The sequence below is a fragment of the Rhinolophus ferrumequinum genome, chromosome 20 (assembly GCF_004115265.2).
Source record: "Rhinolophus ferrumequinum isolate MPI-CBG mRhiFer1 chromosome 20, mRhiFer1_v1.p, whole genome shotgun sequence".
In the NCBI taxonomy this organism is placed as follows: Eukaryota; Metazoa; Chordata; class Mammalia; order Chiroptera; family Rhinolophidae; genus Rhinolophus; species Rhinolophus ferrumequinum.
In genome coordinates this window covers 7,567,741-7,588,272 of record NC_046303.1, presented here as the reverse complement: position 1 = coordinate 7,588,272, position 20,532 = coordinate 7,567,741, and the positions used below count along the sequence as shown (strand labels likewise).

The window sequence follows — 20,532 nt, the reverse complement described above, 5'->3', positions numbered from 1 at the left end:
GTGCCTACAGGGAATTCAGAGGTCCGGTATGACTTTTTCAAGGGGTCACTGCTGAGCTGGCCACATGTGCACTGTGCAGACTGTCCCATGTGTTATAGGTTTGGGCTGGGAGCACCCCACCCACCGGGCATGGCGACTACCAAAGAAACACACATTTCCAACCCTCCCGGGGGGAATTGCTGCTCCCTTGTTTAGAGAAGAAATTTGAGACCAGGTAAAAAGGAATTACCCATATTTACGTCACTAGAGAACAACAGTGCCAGGTCTCAAACCCCAGTCTCCAGGAAGCCAGTGCCACCAACAGAGATGCAACGGAAACTGTGAGAGGAACCGATGCTTACCGTATTCTAATTTCAGCCTTGCTCTTCCTGCATTAGGCAATTCATTCAGCCAATATTTTCTAAGCTGAGATCTAGTCATCCTTTTAACCACGCGTCAGTTCCTTTGTCCCATTTATTCATATCCTCCTCCCTCTTACTCTTGGATCAGTATACCTCGCCCGGCTGAATCTGGGTTCCTCTGCCTGAGGACAGGCGACAGAGATCCAGGAACTGCAGTGAAGCTGCCCCGCAGGGCAGGCTCTCCATGTCACTGTCCCTACGCTCCCCTTCCTTCACACTTGGTCCTTCTGGTCCCTGCACTGCCCGATCTGCAGGTGGCATCTTCTAGTCTCCTTCTGTCCCACCCAGAAAGGGCTCTGCCTTGGTAGCTAGAGTGTCGCGCGTCTGTTACAAAATGAGAGAAGGAATTTCCCTTCCCTCCCCACCTCGCCCATTCTTCTGTTTCTGTTTATCTTATTGTATCTCCAGTATCACATTGAGCAAAAGCATTAACACTGAGGGTCCCGGGCCTCTCTAGAAGAAGCTGGAGAAGTCTAAGTGTTTCCACTAAAGTTGGAATCGTGCAGGTTTGGGGGACATAGTTCATGTCTCTTCCTTGTTATTTAAGTCTAAGGGCTTTTATAATGAAATATTGATCCATATAAAATATTTTCCAGTATTTTTTGTATTTTAAAATGTCATCATATGAAAAGTACTTAAAGATAAAAGAAAAAAACATTTTATTTCAGTGCCCCTGGTTGATTTCATTTCATTTTAATTTTTACTTTACTGAGTTATGAAAGCCAAAACTCTGGGGTCACTCACCTAAAGGGCCACTCACCTCCAGACCTGTAAGTTAGAAATTCAAGTTCAGGAGGAGACCAACAGTAGCTGAAGGGGCTGCGTGCTTACCCGGATGTAGGCGTCCTGGTGGTGTTTGGCAAAGTACAACATGTTGTCCAGGGCCAACATCCCGGGAGGGGTCTGGGTGAAGTCCATGGCAGGATTGACATGATTCTGTGATTAAAACAAAATGTTTGATCAGCAGAAATCTGGTTTCCCTCCTCAGGACCAAAGTTCCACAAGTCAAACTCCACACAACCAAGTACGACGACTTTTTCTATCTCCATATACACCTACTGCGGTGGCAGTCGGGACTTCTCCTGCAGGTACAGCGAAACCCACTTTTATAGCTGGGGTTAAAAAACTCAGCTGAAGGTCAGGGTATATAGGAGTATCGTTAGACCTAGGACACTGCTGGAGAAAGAAAATAATGTAAGAAACTCCATTTCTGGTGGCTGTGCTGTGGTAGAACCAACAGCCTTTGGGGAGAAAGACCTGGGATGAAGCCACCTCTCTGCCATTGACTTTTTTGCACCTAATGTCCTCATCCTCAAGTGCGAGGGTTATGGATGACCACTCCGCCCATGGACTTGCAGAACGGTCCAGAGCTACACAGTCTGCAGGCCTCTGAGCACGGATACATGATACAACCCTGATGTCCACAGGCTCCTGACATCTGCCTCCTCTGGGGAGTGTGCTGGCCTTGTGGTCACCACACACAGTGCCGAGAATCAGGAAGACAAAACAACAGTTTCAAATACGCCCGACAAATTTTCCACGTGCTCAAGGTCTCCCGAGTAAACATCACAAGACTCTTGTTCAGAGCAGGAAACCACTCTCTTCCACTAATCATCAGAAGAGATCACCAAAACCTGTCCTGAAAATTCATATCTGAATGGTGAATGATTTAAAGAAAGGCATATTTTTGGTTAAAGAGAAGAAAAAGAAATGTTAAAGAGCTATTAAAGAAAACCGCTTTTGATCCCCTTTTCTCTCTTCTACCAGCACCCTTTCCCGCCTTACCCTCTGTAAAATACATGGTGATGGCAAGAGAACGGACTCTGGGTGGTGGACACACAGTGCAATGCAAGACGATGTATTTTAGAAATACACACTTGAAACCTATATAATTTTACTAACCATTGTCACCCCAATAAATTTAATTTAAAAAAATGCTTTTACCTCATAATCTGGGTAATTTGTATGAAACTACATATTTTTCTTTTGTTCCTGAATAACAAAACAGTTCCAATCTCTGATTAGCCAGGGAAATTTTGGATGACTGCATTTTTTTTCTAATTCAAGTCCAGGAAAGCTTTCTTGTTCACTTTTCCAAGGTTCGAACAATGCACACTTCTGTACATTATTTAAGAGTACATCTTAGCTGTCTTTTCCATGATGAGTTGAAAAAATATATGAGCTGGTTTTTAAACAACATGTAAAATTATAGGAGAGTGGAGGTGTCCACTGGTGACAATTCCACATCCGCTGACAATTCCTGCCCATATCTCTAGAACAAGCCGAACAGTGACTTCAATATTTTATTGTAGTATTTCATCCTGATTTGTTTATTAGGATGTTGGAAAGTTTTTAAAACACCAAAGTACCACCACTTATGATAAGAGAGATACCACTCATAAAATAAATGCAATTGTAGCAAAATTGAAAATCACTGGACGCATCAAATGCTGTGGGGCTGAGCTTTAAACTCATACTTACTGGAGTAAGAGGGGTCAGGTTTGTATTTGATAGTGGGTGGATCGAAATGCTGAGATCTGGTCTAAAAAGTCACTTGCGATTAAAGGTTGTATAATATTTTTAGTTCTTCAGAAGAAAATAGTGGGACTTCTCCCATTACCCATACATTTATTATTTTGACATTGATACATTCGATTTTCATGAACATGAGAAACATAAAAAAAGTTAATACTGGCTGAGTGCTTTCGAGGGCGGGGGGGATAGCAGCAGTTTGTGTTTTCCATACATGATCTCATTCAGCAAACAGGCAGTGGGCACTAATGTCCCCAATTGATTGATGAGGAAACTGCATCGCAGATGAGTACCAGTTCGTAAGTTGAATGCATTTACTTTGGTACTGCTACCATTTAGATTTTACAAGCCGGAGAAAAGTTCATTTGAGAAAAATATAGGCCAATCAATATTAGCTGCTTCCCAGCAGGGTCCAGCCATCTATGGAGAGTGTGCCAAATATAAGAGAGAAAATCATGACGTTTATTTCAGATTCATTTCTAGTGTTGGTGTATGAGTCTATTCCAAAAATAAATACCCAAAAAGGAAATCAAATGACATCAATTAGTTTCTCTGAATCTAATTTGAACAACCCCCCAAAGCTATGTGTTAGTGACGCTGACCAGGGAGAAAATCCCCATGGCTCAAGACTCATCAGTCTTGTTTGAACTGTGCTCTCAAGGTCCCCTCAAAACTTCCTTCTATCAATCACACCCCCCTTATGCACACATCGGGGGTATCGGATAGAGCACTGCTGCTTTCAAAAGGTCTTACAGTTAAGAAACAATACAATTATTTTTAGGATTCTTTTAAAGAAACACATGGCTGTTAGCAAATAGTCCCAATAAAGTAATGCCTGCTATGTGCGAGGCAGTATGCAAAGCACCTTGCATATATGCTAATTCTTAGTCCTCATAAAACTCTAACAAAGGAGGTTCTATTATTATCCTCCTTTGACACAGAAGGAAACCGAGGCACTGAGCATCTGGGTACCTTGTCCAAAGTTTTAGGACCGTACGTGGCAGAGCCAGAATTTGAACTCAGATTACAGAGTTTTAATCAGGATTTTAGTGTCAAATGATGGATCCACCTGACACTGCTGGGGGTTCCACAAAGATGTCCCATGTAGGTCCTCAGCTGTCGTGGTTCTTCTCAGTCAACGTTATTTACTCAGGCAAACTGGGCCTGTGATCTGCCCTTTTCAATAAAAACTATAATTTCTCCATCCCTTCCAGACATAACAGACCACGTCTCTCTCATGTTCAACAAACGGTTCCTATTGTCTCTGACAAACAGGCTCCGACTAAACAAAAGCCAATTAGAAAATTGCCTATGATTTTCTGGGAATTGCCCTAAATTATGAAGCACCACCGTGTCTTAGATTTTAAAGATATTTTGTAGTCTGGGTGAATTGCTGTTCTTATTTTCTCTCTTTCCCTCTTTTTTTTTTTTTTTTTTTTTTAACTCCGGGTATCATTTCCCAAGCCAGCTCGTCTCTCCTTGAAATTATTCTTTCCTTTTCCTCTTTTCGTTTTAATAGGCAGTAAACTAATTTTATAACCATGGATTTTGATAACAGAAAAACCATAAGAATTATGTGCGGAAACATTTGAAAGCTTTCTATACCACGACAAAAATACTCTGAGAACCTGCAAGGCCAACAGTTCCCCCACTCTTTTCTTATTTATGAGACTCCTTGGATACAGATTTCTTTTCTTTTCTTGTTCCACGTTATTTTTTTCCCCCACCTGTCTTGAAATGGAAACTGCGTGAGCTTTGATAAATAGCTTGAAATTTTCCCTTGTTTTACTGCAAAGCCTGTGTACCTCTGTACATCCTTCGGAAACGCCATTTGTTAGCAGTGCTTCTCCTGAATCACATCAGACAGCTCTCAGCCCCCACAGAAAGGAAGATGGCTCCAGAGTTCTTCACCCTGGAAATGGGACTGACCAGGCCATTAAGATGGCACGATTTATTATTTTATGCTGCACACCCCACAAGGGGTTTGGGGATCGAGTTCCTGGAGATCTGTTTCTCTTCTGTTACCCACATGACAGTTTTTTAGCTGAATCATTTCAACGGCACATCTAAGGGAATGTCCAAGGTCTAAGACAGAGAATCTTTCAACCTGGCCCAGGCCCATACACCAAAGCCTCACCCCCAGATTCTCTGATTCAGGAGGGCTGGGTGAGGTCCAGCCATCTGTCTCCCTAACAAATACCCAGGTTTTGTAAATGCTGCTGGTTGGAGACCACACTTTGAGACCCACAGGTGGCTGGAATGGCTCACCTCAAATAGCACAGGTAGTATCAGAGTAAGCTCTAGAATCCAGATCACTGATTCCTCCAATCCCATGCAGCGTCTACTATACTATGCTTTGAACCCACTGGCTCCAAGGTGCAAATGTTTATCTGCTTGGTGCGTTAGCCTCTCATTGAGAAAACACACTCCTTTATTCAGAAAAAACGATTTATAATTTAGAAGGTTCTCACTTCTCCTACTGCTCAAATTTCTGAGGAAAATAATACGCATTAGTACCTCCACAGTGGAGGCAGGAAACGGTAATCAGCCAATCTCTTCTACTCTTGAATGCTTCCTGGTTGGGGGAGCAGTGCCACACAAGCCTGAATGATTTTTCAATGATCTGTGTTTTTCAATTAGTGTGGATGATCGTAAGACATGATTACAATAATGCTTGCCAGGTGACATATCATGGGGACCGCCTTTGAGAATTTGGGAGCTAATATTTGTGCTATATGAATGCCTACATTTGCTGAACAAATATAGCATTAGAAGCAACCTTTAAAACAAATCACATTGAGTGAATATTCATTCAGTCTACGAGAAGCCTCATCGAGGCTATTTCTTGAGGCTGGAAGTGTAAGGGCACGTTCTCCAGGGGGAGGCAGATCACTAGGGAGCTCCGTCAAAATACACATGTCTCCCACTCCTCACCTTCCCACCCAGGAGAAAGGAGTACGTGGGCATTTCAACACGCTCCCCAGGACTGCAGTTATCAACCTTGGATGCACCTGAAAATCCCCTGGGGGAGCTTTGAAAAATCCTGATGTCCAGACTGTACCCCAAATCAGTTCAATGAGAAATTCTGTGGCTGGAAACCAAGCAAGAGGATTTTTAAAGCTCCCCAGATGATTCCCATGTCCTTCCAGGGTTGACAACACTTTCCCCGATCAGTGGATCTCAAATGTGAGTATGATCAGAATCTCGTGAATGGTGTGTTCATCGGATTGCTGGACCCCACCTCCAGAGATTCTGATGCAGTAAATCTGGGCGGAGGCCAGAGATTTTGGCTTTCATACAAGTTCCCAGATGCTGCTGATGGTCTCTGAACCATATTTTGAGGAATACGCTCGAAAGCCACAGGAACTCAATACAAGAGTGTGTTAGGAACCTACACCCAGGAGCGGGTGGTGTTGGAATCTTGGTTCCTGTCCCAGGTGATTGGTTAGGCAGCGACTTTTCCTGACACGTGGCTCTAGGTTGAACAAGCATTCCCTGAGTTGACACGGGCCCACCACATTCTCACCTGTCTTGTTCACACATTTAGATAAGGAAGCCCTGGATGACATCTGACTTTGTGACCTCCAATGTAGACCAGTGTTCCAAAGAGTCCTAGAAGTGGCCTTTGGAAATCTTTGGAATCTAGCCTTGCTCTTTCTCCATTAATGTCAATAAAAATCCATAGCTTGGATGAAGGAAGAGAAGGCATCCTATCAAGTCAGACCTAAGGGTGAGCAAGATGGTGGCTATGCTGAAGAGCAGAAAACTAACTGGGACGAGGTTAGACTTCACTCATCTGGGACTTCAGATGAGTGATTTCACTGAATCTTCCCAACTACCCAGTGAGGTGAGTGTGATTAACGAGATATTGTTCTTCTCTTTCTACAGATGAGGTCAGAATGTGTGACTTGTGTAATATCACTACTAGTAAAAACGTCCGAGTCACCACTTCAACTCTGTAGCTTCTTTTCCTATTTAGGTTCAGCAGGTCTTTGGAGAATAGGAAGATGGGCCTCATTAGCAAGAAAAAGCTTAACCAGAGAAATGTAAAGTCTTGTAAAAGTTTTTTTTTGTTTTTTTTTTTTTAATTCAAGAACACATCTACAGAATAAGAAATACGTGGCTTACGAATAATTCATGGAGCCCAGGTCCTCCTCAAAATTTGATTCTTTTAGGTAAAACAAAGGATTGGCATGAAAGAAACATCCAGGAAGGTGTGAAGGGTTCAGGCCAAGAGATTCTAAGCACCTCGCTTCCCCACTGTACCTCCTTCTTGCCTGCATGTTCTCTTCTCTTTGTCTGGCCTCTCTAACACCTCTGCTAATCTCTCGAATTGCACTCCCTCACCTAACTACCTCCCGACCTTCAACCAGGCTCTGTTTTCCCTGAGATGATACGTCACAAGTGATTAATCTTTCAGGTCATACCTCTGATTCAGCTGAGCTCTGGGACCATCACAACTACCCACTGTCACTAAGGGAATCCCCTCCGGGAGAATGTTCTGCCACCTAGGAGAGTCCACCACTAGTCATACTATCAAGAGCTGAGTGTCAGAGTGGGTGGTCAGTCCCAGAGGAGTCAATTTTACATGGCAGTCAGAGGCTGTGACATGTTGGGTTTCATTAACAGGAGCACAACCCGAAGAACAGAGGAGATTCCCCTGATTGGGCCTGGGTCAGGCCACATCTGGACACAGCACCCAGTGCTGGGGCCACACTGAGGGCCAGCTCCTGACACAGGAAATCATGCACAAAGGAGTGGCCAGGAAGAAGCAGAAATATCTGAACAGAAAGACATATCAGAAAAGTTTGGGAAACAACAACAACAACAAACAAACCTTGAAATAGTTAGCCCTGGAGGAAAAAGAAGGCGAGTGTGGTGTGGTGGTGCAGGTAGGGTGGGCGTTGGGTTTCGAATATGTGTTTAGGCATCTGGAGGATTAATACTCCGCTGTTCAGCTACAGAAAACAGGATCCTGCCCTTAGAAATACTGAAGCGAACACGGGTGTACAGCGGGGATGCCGTCGATACAACGACAGGGTGGACGGTTGGAGCTAATTTCTCGAGGTCTGGCAGCTCCCGCTCCCTGTTCCTTCTTTACCTCATCAAATAATTTTGGATGTGTGCTGCTGTGCAGGACACCGTGGGAGGCAGACATAACAGATTCCATCCAAAGATGAATTCAAAACAGCACTTGCCTTCAAGAAACTTCTGTCTCAGAAGTGAGTTGTTAACAGCCTGAACAATACAGCTTTGAAGTATGCACACATGCGTGTTCTCACGCGCACACACACACCCACACACACTCATAAATAACTTCACCTGTGAACACAATGGAAGGTCTCAGAAAAATTCTGGATTTAGGGTAAATTTTCTTAGTTACAAAATGATGCCCTTTATAAAATTACTCTTAAAAGGTCAGAAAAGGCCACTCACTGCCATGTATACGACACATGCAAGTCTGGGTTCACTCTCACTTCGTCATCTTGAAGAAGCAGAGTTGCGACATACTGAATAAAAGGATGAACTTGAACACTATTTATTGGGTATGTTGATTCAACAGTCAATACAAAGAATTACCATGAAAACTCAATTAAAAATGCCTTGGGAATAAATTCCTTTTAAAAGGAAGCCGGTTATGGTTTTGTGGGTTTTTTTTAAAGCCTTCATGAATAATGAAATAATGCTGTCAAGGTTTATAAAGATATCTGTAATATTTCTACTGAGCTGAGCACATGCAGGATTCTAGGCAATCCAGGCAGCGAAGAAACACCCTGTTTCTTCTCTAAACCCCACATCCTTTGTTTTACCCCTTCTTTTAGAACCCCCTTTTATCCTACCTCTTGTCACTTTAAAACAGGAGGTGACCTAGCACCAGTCACCCACAGTGGATTTCTCCGGCTCCCTTTTTCACCCACCCTCCAGGAAGAACAGGCTAAAAAACGGCATCAAAGGACACAGAACTTGCCACCATCACTCCAGGGCAGACCTAGCCAATCAATCAGGAAGCCTGGTCCCTGCCCTCCGAGCCCAGCACGGCTCTCCAGGCAGCCTTTGGTAAGGGGACCAGCACCAGCCTGGTACACCAAACCTCTTGGCCACGATGGAGCTAGGAGCTGATCAAGCTGCCAGGAGCAGAGGGATGCTGGGGCTTGTGGCCTGCAAGCCCCGTCTCCTCCAGGACCCAGCACTACTTGGCCCTAGAAGAGATGGTGCTGATGTTGATAACAACTCGAACGGGGCAGTAGCAGCTAACATACAGCACTTAACGGAGGACTGTTCTAAGCCGGAGGGGCCCAGGGGCCAAGTACGGCCCACCGCTTCTTTGCTACAGCTGTGAATTTGAAAGATTTTTTTTTTTTTTTTTGCTGTTGTTGTTGTTGCTGTTGTTTAATTTTTTAAATTATTTTTTTAAATCCAAAAAAGAAAAATCTGCGACACATGAAAATGACACGCAATTCAAATGTCAATGTCCAGAAAGAAAGTTCATTTATTTACTATATACTGTCTGTGGCTGCTTTCGCATATGCCCGCAAAGCCCGAAATATTTACTACCTGGCCCTTTACAAGAAAAGTTTGGTGATTCCTATTCTAAGTGTCCGCACGGCAAACCAATGAGTTAGGGGTTAACCGGAAGTTAAAAAGCTCCGCCAACAAAGCAATGCGAATGCTGTGCTCCCTGGACAACTGGGTGACCCTTTTGTCAATGTTCAATGTTTTACTTCCCTGGATAAACAGTGTAATGACTTTAAAGATGCCCAAAGGTTTAACTGGGCAAATTCCATGTTCTTCCAATGTTATGTGGAAAGGAATGTTTGCAGCAGCCTGAGGTCCTGACCCAAGCCCCACCCTGGTGTTCTGGGGCTCCTTCTGCCTGTTGACCAAAAGCAAACCTCTGACATGGTTACAGTGAAAAATTGCCTGCAGTTTGGATGTGCAGAGAGCGGGATCATGAGTGGTAAGCGCTCTCCTTTCCCTCTTCAGTGCAGCTCTTGACAATGACAAAGTCTGGCCTGTAAACCTGGAGGCTGTGGTCTGTTTTCTACAACAGAATCCATAGAATTCTTACACCTATCTTAAAGATGAAGAAATTGAGAAGTAGAGAAAAATGTATGTTGTGGTCTGTCTGAATTTCTATAGCAGTATCTATCCCTCAGCAATGCATATTTGATATAGAGGACTCTCTCTACATTCTTATTACATATAAAACATTGGTATTACCAATATGAAGATAGAGACTTAGCATGTAATTATGATTTTTTTTTCTTTTTTTAGAAAAAAACTGGAAGGAAAGTTACCAAGGTATTAATAGTAATTATTTGTGGGGATGGGAAGGTGAGAGAGTTTTTTTCTACCTATCTATAGTTTTCTAATTTCCTCTAATGAGTATGTATTAATTTTTACTTATTTTTTTTTATTAGAGGCATGTCCAGTGTTCTCTAACAAGGACAAACAGATCAGCCTGTAAAAGAACATGAGAATCAGTGCGCAGTCTCCTCCTGGACCCTTCTCCAGCCTTTGCTGAAGCCCTTCCTGCAGGTCTGCACCCAGCTGTGCCAGAGGGACGCACTCCGGGCAGAAAGGCTCACCTCCACCTTCCCACGTCAGTCCTGTGCAGGCGGGGGGATGGCTTGGGTTGACGGCTTAGGTCCTGCAAACAGCATTTCAGATAGTGGGGGGCAAGAAAGGTTTCCCATTGAGATGGCAGAGACCAGGAGGAGGTCGTGTCTGGTCAGAATTCTCGGAACCAGGGGCAGTCTCGGGTCCTGAGGCCTTTTTGGCCTTTTCAGGATATTTGCTCAATTTGCTTTCCCTGCCAGGGTATAGCCTTTTGGACCTAAAGAAACCCTTTTCTTTATCCTGACCCTTTAAATCAGCACCTCTTGGAGCCTGACAGTTCACACCACATTTCACAGTCTGTCAGGGGACTGCATCACGGCTTCAATCTGGGTGAGTCACTTCACAGTGATGTCAGTCGTGGGCCAGCCCCAGGGTGACATGTAAATGTTGGCAGTTGGAGGACACTATAATCTTGTTGGGATCTTCCAGCTCCAAAGCCCTCTCACCTGTAAATGGTCAGAGTTCCACAAACATACTGGGTTGAACCATTAAAACTCCCAATACACAACCATTTCTTCCCCTACAAAAATGGAATTTCACATGGTTCAACCTAATAACAGTGGAGCTAAATAGTTGCAATCACCCCCAGGGATCTTGAGAGTTTCCGAAAGGAGATTCTAGAGAATGTAATAGAAGAAATTCCAAAAGGAATCAGCTGGTGCTAAGGGTAGAAAGACCAGAGGGAGTGCCATAGTTTTGGTTTGAAAATCAGTATTGAAATTGGACGCCTCTTGCGACACATCTCCCTCCACTGTGAAATCAGCAAACGCCAAGGAGAAATGTTCTCCCGTCCCGAGTGTCATTCATCAGGGCCAGCAGACACGTAGGTGACCTCTGGTTGGATTTGGTTTTACTCATAGAAATCTGCTCATCTGCAGTAGAGCAACTGTGACTTTCTCAGGCCTGAGACTAAGGATCTTAAAAAGGAGGATTTGAGACCATTGCCAATCAGAGAAGCAATAAACCCCGGGAGAGGATGGAACTATTGGAAATGTTAGGCAAATAGCATGTGAGTGGCCCTAACCTTAGCAAACAGACTACACGGAATTAGAAACTACTGCGTTAAAGGAAAACAATAAAGCTCCTAGCTGTCCTTGTGAACCGCACGCATTCTAAGGTCTTTGTCCTGGAGGCCCCCTCACACATGGGGAAGGATCTGCAGGAGGAGGGAAGGGCCCTGGGGGGGGGAGACGGGGGAACAAGAGAAACCAGAAGTAACTTCTTAAAGCCTAACTTAATGTTTGATAATTATTTTACTAACTTCCACCACCTTTAACTAACAACTGGGTACCTTGATAACTATACCTCACAGAAAAATAATTTAAAAAATATACCTATGGCTTTAAACTGACAATGTTACCACAAAATACATTTGTGAAGAAAATGACATTCAAAACGTCCACACCATTTTCTCAAAGTACAAAACATGCAGGGAAATTACAGGTGCCTGCACCATGATAGGACAGAGGGGACATGGAAAGGGCACAGACAGGGAGAGGGCTGGCCCCCAACTGAATCTGTAATTTTTCTTTCTATTTTCTTAATAGTCCCCCCTCCCGAAATAAGGACATTTAGAGAAAATCAAGCAAAATATTAGTATCTGTTAAATCTGAGTGGTGGGTGCATAATTGAATGCATTTTCTATTCTTTTATTTTTCTGTCATCAAAATTTTGCTTAATTAAAAGTTAAATTTAGAAAGTCTACATTTTATTAATTTTATTTGACCACAGCCAACTCAAGTAGGTTGAAATACTTGGGGACTTTGCACCTTAAATGTTATAGAATAATACAATGTAAGGCCAAAAGCACTGTTGCCAGAAATGCAAATGGCTACTTACTCGATATTACTTTCATACCGATGATGCTATCTTTTTCCTCTGCTGTATGCCAGCAAGTAAAGGAGAACTGCAATGTATTTTCAACAATGAAGGAGGAAGCCAAATATTAAAGAAGACCCTTGGAGATTGGTTTTCACATTACTTTTCGTAAAATTCACGAGACGCCTCTGTTTCTCTTAGATAAGGAATATTAATAGGAACCTTTCAATCCTCCATAAATGAATCTTTCTTGAACAGACGGGTCATATACGGGCAGTCTTTGTAACACCATTCTGAACATAGTTATATAAAATCCTCCCTTGTCCACAGAAGTGCATGCTCTCATCTCCTGTCCCCATTTTCTAGTCAAGCATCATTTTTTATCTTCGGCGCCCTGAAAGGAAGGAGCTTTGCTCACTCCTCACATGTCAGACAGGCAGAGGGGGTTGGATGGGCCTGCCCATTCACAAAGCGCTCATTCTTCATCTTCATCTGTAAAGCTGACAGAGCCAGGACCTCCCTCAGTGGTCCTGTGTGTGTGGGGGGGAGGACAAAATTAAGGAACACCTCAAAGGAAGCACAGCTGGCCCCCAAGAGACCTCAGAGAAGCCCAACCCGGGGAGTGTGGTGCCCAGAGAATGTCTACAGGGTCCTGTGCCCACCACGTTCACGGGCCTGTAAATAGCTCCAGACACTCCACGCCAACTGACTACACGAGCAGGAAAGACCCTGAAAGATGCTGGTCCTTCCAGCCTGACAAGGACTTCATCAGAAAGTGCCTGCCTAACCACGTGGGGAAAACAAAGACATGTAGGGGGCTGCACAGCACGGTGGTGGGCAGCACAGGATTGGGGAGACCAGCCAGTTCCAGTGCAATCTTCAGTGTGAATTGATGCTCTTAGACAAGACATGTCACTTTTCGAAGACCCACTTTACCTACACACTGTCTCACTGGCCCAGTGTGAAGATCAGATGGGAAGATGTGTAGAAAACGCTTTCAGCAGAGTCTGGCACCAGGTAATCATGGGAAATGGTAGCTGTTGGTGATCCACTTTCCATCTTCAGTGGCATTCATGTCCTCCAGTACACTCTGCCCAAGCTCCCCAATGCAAAAATCCTGGTCTTTATCCCAGGCCTGGCTCCCCTCAGGACATCAACTGACCTTGAATTCTTAGACTTCAGATATCATCCATTTGAAGTTTGGCTTTTGTTCTGACCCCGTGGGTCTCGTTCCCTGGACCCCTCTCAGCCCAGACTCTGGATCTCACCAGCACTGTGCTAAAAGGGCCTCCTTCCTGAACTGCCGCCCCAACCCAGGATCACACAGCAAATGAAAGAATCAAAAGTCCCCCGAAGATCCTGGGGGATAGTCTACCTTCTTTATCTTCCTTCATTCAAGTGTGGGAAATATCAGTCTCCTACCCAGACAGTAATTTGTCTTATTTATAAGGACTTGTGGCAAAGATGATTGAATAGCATTTCTCATTTTTCACTCATTTATACATTTAGCAGTATTTTACCTGACTTCCAGGTACCGAGTTGTATAAAGTCATGTACCACTGTACTTTGAATATTCTGTCAATTCCAAATCAGTGAACTTAAACCACTTCAAATATGAAATACTTTAATTACTCGCTCAGGAAAATGACTTCAATACACTAGATAAGGTGATCAACATAAGGGTCAAATACATAGAAAATTCTTCTTCACTGATTTGTGTGTGTTTCATTGATTGGCACTGCCGGTGAAGGTTGCCAGTAATGCATTATAGAAAACCATGAAGTAATCAAATAAATATACATCTCAGTTAAAATTGATGTCATCTTCCACATCATTCCAAATCAGGGAGCATTTGTTAATGGACAGAGAGACAGAGAGAAGAAAAGGAGAGGGAGTCAAATGGGACTGATGGAAGGAGAGGGATATTGAGAAGATAATTCAGGGGTGGAGGATAATCTGAACTAAGTAAATTTAACGTCCGATGTTCCCTGAAGGCCAAGGGTGATAACTCCAGGGAACCACTGCACACATGGTTAAGAGCTTAGAAAACCCCACTCCTGCACTGAAGGAGGAAACACGACCATCTGCGCCCAGCCTGTAACCCCACACTGTTCTCTTGAGATGGCTCTCGTGATTCTGTACACAGTCCCACCTCTGCCTGGAATCCCACAATTCCTTAGACAAACCTAGTTCCAACTCCTGAAACTTTTCATCCACACGAGTAGAATCATTGGCTAATCACCTTGGAATCACTGGGGAAAGGCTGACACACATCAAGCCTCAGCAATCTCCTTTTGAACCCGGTAAACGTGCCTTACCGTGTGCTCAGGTTACTCTGAACTACTCCCAAGCACACTTGTCAGTCTACATATACGTATCATAATGACTGGGAACAGTTCTGTTTCACTTGAGAGATGTCAATCTTGACAAAGTAAAATTTTTTTAAAATTTAAAAACCTGACTCATAAAAAACAGAACTCTATAGAACAAACATGTATCAGGATTTATTCAAGTCAATTATGAAGAAACCGCAGGATGGTAAAGCTGGTTCAAAGAGCATTTGAGCATGTGCAAAAAAATTTCGTGTAAAGTCCCTGGGATACTTAACCCAGCTGATTAGGGTCCTACAGAACATTGCAACATTTGGGGTAAGCTTTCCTACTGGACAGGTCTACCAGTTAAAAATCCACACATTAGCATATCACTTCCCAGTGTCTAGGCTCTAAAAACAGGAAACAACCAAGTCAAACACAATTTAATTCCTGCAGAATTAAATAAGCCTTGGTCAGACATTTTTTCACTGTTTCAGTATGACACTGGAAGGATGTGTCACTCTACTTTGTTTTGCTTTATGTGCTCCACGTTTTGAATAATTTTTCTTAGTCCTTTTGACTATAATACTACTCATTTCAAAGAAAGAAAAAAATAGCTATGATTTGAGACAGTCTGGGTTGCAAGCACAGCTTTTGTTTTGGGTTATTTTTCCCATTTTCATTTCGAACACCATCCTTGAAGCTTACTTCTGGATTTCTTAAAGTAAACCAAATTGCTTACTCTTCAGAGGAAAAAAAAATAGATTGTTTTAACTGGCCACTTAAATATTCAAGCTGACTCACTTCAGATGTTTTGAAAAAGAAATGTGTGTCAATATTTGTGGGCACACTAAGGAATGGGATGTTCACACTTAAGAATCTAAGACATTTCAAAATCTCAAAGCTTAGTGTCAACACATGATTTTGACTTGTGAGCACGGAAAAAGTCTACAACCAAGAGATACTCCTCATCAGAAAAATTAAAAATTCTATTTTTAATTAATAAGATCCAGAATGACTATTAGCATCTTTCATCAATTCTAAGATACACTTTTGTTTTCTATATTTTAACAGTTCTAAATTTGGGTAGAATTTCACAATCAATGGAATCTTTCAATTTATTCTCAACCAGACAGCAGTCACAAAGCAATTTTCTTTGCATGGGTATATGTGAATATTAAATCTTCAGCATCACACGAGCAGAGTCGGGGTCGGGAATAAAAACTCTGGGACAATATTAGAGCAGTTTTTAACTCTAAGTGCCAAATGGTTTTGGGGAGTGGTACGAGTGGGAGTGGGGGCAAACCAGGCCCACTTCACCACATCCCCACCCCAGTGGTTGTCAAAAGTGTATTAACTCTACAAAATTGCAGACATAGGTTGATTTAAGAGCTCAGTACCAATGGCTTTTAATTCTTTTCAGATTCTTTTTAGACTACATCACCAGCGCTCTTGAGGACACATAGGATACCGTGGGTGGAAAAACACAGACAATGAAGAGCTGAGGTGAAAGTGATTCAGAAGAGTTGGGCTCCATGGGTAGAAGTTTCAGGAATGAAATTTACCTAATGTACTTCCCTGGTGTTTTCTTTTTATGCATTTACGAGAGTGTTAAATGATAAGTATCTATGTATCATTAAGTCTAGCAGAGCTGTTTTAATAAATATACTTAAATAGTAGACATATTAGCTTAACTGGCTAGTTTTGTTTTGTTTTGTTTTCATTTTCAGTTGTACATAAAATGTGTGTCTACCAATCAGTGGCCTCTGTGACGATAAAATATGGGCATATAATACAGCAGCGAGAAGTTTATCTAGGAAATTTCTAGGTAAGCTAAAAGTAATCCATTAGTTTATCACTATAACTAGGCCTTGCTTTCTCTTCTAATACATTTTAAACTGATGGAAACCAATAAAGCACATCTTGCATAAAAAGTTACTCATCCTCCATCAGCTCCTAAACATAATCGGATTCAAACCAAGGACTGAAAATAAAGAAATTGAGAACAGTATTAGCCTCTGGAGAAGGTAAAAGAAGTGAAAGGAACAATTTTCACCATTTTTTTTTCCTGTTGTATCTTTTGACTATGCACCATTCTCTAGTTAATATTTAAGCAAAGCTATTTTTAGAATAAAAACGTGTCATTTAGAAGAACACGTTTTCACCATTTAGGAGACACAAATCGTTGAACAATGATGATAGAAGCTAGGCATTAAAAGAGCCTCTGGTGACCATTCTGTAAGAAAACCCTTGAAGATGGAGCTGAGTTTCTAGGATTTAGAGTGAGTACAATATCTAGAAGAGAAGAAAAATCAATTCCATATGGAGAGTTTTAATTTTAAATGGCTTCTCTTGTCAACTTTATTTCTATTTCTCCTTTCCTTTAAAATTCTGTAAAGGATTGAGGGTAGAGAGAGAATTGTCTATATTTTCAGTTTAAAAAAAAAGAGTCTTTCATACCGAAATCCTTTTCTGAGCCACTTAGAATATTTCAGAAAAGAAATTTACTCTTGAGAGTAAATTATCTAAGAAATGTTTTCTCACTATTTCTGTTACCATAAGAAAGGCTAAGTGAGATATTTGGACACATCCCTCATTTCATTTCCTCTCCACACTCGTATCCAAATACCACAACACCGAAACCAGTTTATTATTCTTCATGTCCTTTCAGACTTCATCAGCCAAGTTAAGACAAAGTATAATCTGGGTGACATTTGAATATACTGATGAGCTAGTACACTATCAGGCGGTACTAACAGCCTTGATTTGGATATTAGAGTCTACAGTGGCCAAAGAGCGCACATCACCAGCAAGACCAGAAATAGAACTCAAGTCAACTACTCAATTACCATCCAGTTACTGGATGTAAATACTGTGCCAAGGAGGAAAACGGCCGTCGTAGTTATAATGCTGGAGCTAAACGAATAGGTTTTATGTATGCATACACACACCCACACTTGATATAGCAGAGGTTTCCATTGAGCCCAGATTCCCACAATTGACAGAGGGCTCTTATGCATCTCAACAGGCTCCTAGCAGATTGGGTTGTCTACTGTGCAAGGAGTAGAGGGCAGCAGGGAACACAGATCCTGAAACAAGGAGGAAACACACACAACAACCTTCTATTGCAGTCAACAGGTTTCACAAGCCTTGACTTCCCTCTCTCAAGAAATGTGAAAGAACAGTTTCTATATCTTAATGTAATCTGCCTGATAAAATGTGCCGAAGAATTACATCATCTATAACTGTCCAGAATTTACAGCAAACTCACTTAACCCTAGAGATACCCTCATGGAAACGAGATCTAGTGGCTACAGTCATATTCCCCTGTTGTCAGACCAGGCCAGCACAGGCCCATGGGACGGTGTCCACCTCTTCTTGTATCCCACCTGTGAGCCCTATGTCACCACCTGAGGGTTCGAGAAAAGGCACTACTGAGGACATAGAGGCCAAGCAAACCACGACAGTCCCCTCTCATGGAAGGAAACAATGGAAAGAGGGACTGAACAAATTAGAGGGACTGAAAAATCCCTCTAATTTGCTTTTGAACATGTTCTTTCAAATCTGCCTTTGATTTTACATGAGGCCAATTACCAGAGAATTCACCTCCAAGTAGACAGTGAAGCTAAATTGCAAAAACTCAAATAGCTCGCAGCCCAGGCTGATGTTTCTGAGGGAATGCTTAAACCGGTGCATCGGCCACCTCTCTCTCCCACCTCTGCCTCCTTATAATAGCTGATGTGTCGTCCTTGCTATTGCTTTGCTTGTTTATCTTTAATTACTTTAAATAATATGCCTCAATGTCGTACGTAGCAGGTTCAATTTTCTCACGCCATGTTCTTGGACATGAAAAAGGATGAACTTCATTTTCTGTGACTAAAAGACCTTATTCTACAAGCTGGCAGAAAAGTTAGTTATGGTCAAGGCCATGCAAACTCGGTCATTTTACATTTAAACTCTCTCCGTAAAGTCAGATTTAATCCCTCCCTTCCCATCCGCTTTTCATGGGAGGGCAGGTCAGATCCCGGGGAGTCATGTGGGGCTGGAGACTTGGGGGTAAGGAGGCTTCTGTGGATAGTTAGCCTCTGTCTTCCTCAGCGTCTCCTGCTCTTTGGTCTTGTGCGTCTTTGTTGACATCCAATGAGTCAAGCGAGGCAGTGCCGGGATCTTTGGTTTAGTCCACAGGGTACGTGTTATCCACGTCTTGTGGTATGAGATCCACTAGCCCTCTCAACTATTCTGCGACCCATTGTAAGTTAATTAAATCCCCATTTTACATTTCTGGAACAAACAGGCTAAATATAAAATATGACGGATTCAGAAATCTCACATTCCTGTTATTTAGTATTTTGGAGGTAACAAGTATAAGAATTAAAAATCAGTTAATAGGTTGTTTCTTGGGAGAGGGACTGGCGGTAGGTAGGAGACTATTTCTTTTCATCATAAATTATTCTTTAGTGTTTTTTTTTTCCTTAAAGCATACTGTGTTGCCTTGATATAAATTAAACTAGAAAGTTAAAAAAAAAATCAATGACTTGAGAGGGGGTTCAGACCATCCCGTCGGACCATCTCCTCACTCCCCATGGTGGCATCTTTCCACAGGTAGACTCTAAGCATAAACCCAAGGGCAACTCCGTCATTGATGTCAGCTTGTTAAACTCAGAACTTACTTAGAGAAAAGAAGTGTTTTCCTTTTAAAGGGGCTCTCTCTCTCTCTCCTTTGGGTTCCTATCAGAACTACCATCCTCAACCCAAATGTACAACACAGACAGTGCCTGTTTGGTTGGCTTTCGGGAGGTTGGACCAAGATGAGCCCCAATGGTGGTGCCTTCCCCAGATTCCAGAAATGCCAAGAATTATTATCTGACGACTTGGCCATGTCTACCCATCTTCTGGTGAAACTAAAGTTATCTGGTTTGTGTCCTGAACAATACCTTAGTGATTATTGAAAGACTTTTACACTCAGCCCCTGAATCTACCTAAACCACCTTGCCGAATTCCTCAATTAGTACATGAAACCATGATTGGCGGTGGGAGAGTGTTCAATCTTCTGTCTTGTACCCTTCCCCATTCTACCTCAAGTTATTTGATGCATCTGAAGCAAATGAGTGTTATCCATTCCATGCTTCATACCATTGCTGCTTCTTTTTTCTATGGATATACCTGTCAGTCTTCTCTTTTTCCGTTAAACAACATACAACACAAAAGCCATGACAAGGACTGAATTTACTGTGACACTCGTCATCGGAGACAAACCTGCTTCACTAGGTGACTCTCTGTATCAGGTGTTCGGGGTTTGAGGAAATCTATTTAGAAGTCTAGTTTAATCACCCAAAATGAAACCCAGCAAGCTTTGGTTGCAAAGTGAATTAAAACGTCTTCTGCTTTTTTCTAAACAGCCAACACAGATGCTGTGCCCAAAGAGAAAAGGGTCAGTTTGCCCCTGGGCTCCCGGACACGTCAGCCTGAAGCTTCCAAGCTCATCAGCCATCTGTATTGAGCAGCTGTCTGGGGACACATGTCAGAGCTCTCATAACCCAGCATCAGGCAGTTGAGTTGAAATGTCACTTCTGGCTAGACATCCAGGCATACCCCAGGCCCACTCGGTCCCCAGGGGAAGACAAACTCCAGGCACCAGGATGTGGTATTATTCATTGAACTACCCTCACTTTATGATCTGTGGCTGGCATACTGTTAATTACATGGCAAGGAGAGGTCAAAATCAGACTAAAATGGAATCCAGCTGTCCCACAACGTAATCGCATTCACCGGAGACACTGAGCAGTCACCCTTAAATCACTCCCACAAGCAGTAGCTTCTGTGCCTCCTTTTATCAGTAAGTCACAAAC

The 20,532-nt window shown here is 42.6% G+C and overlaps 1 protein-coding gene across 6 annotated transcripts in view; it reads right to left on the bottom strand.

Moving 5' to 3' along the window:
• Window positions 1-20,532, bottom strand: part of ELMO1 (engulfment and cell motility 1) — a 479,853-nt gene that overhangs the window by 244,622 nt on the left and 214,699 nt on the right. For all 6 annotated transcript variants that reach the window (XM_033088370.1, XM_033088366.1, XM_033088369.1 and 3 more), the window contains one exon: window positions 1,233-1,337. In XM_033088370.1, the coding sequence (XP_032944261.1) occupies window positions 1,233-1,337 (105 nt within the window). The remainder of the gene's footprint in view (window positions 1-1,232; window positions 1,338-20,532) is intronic.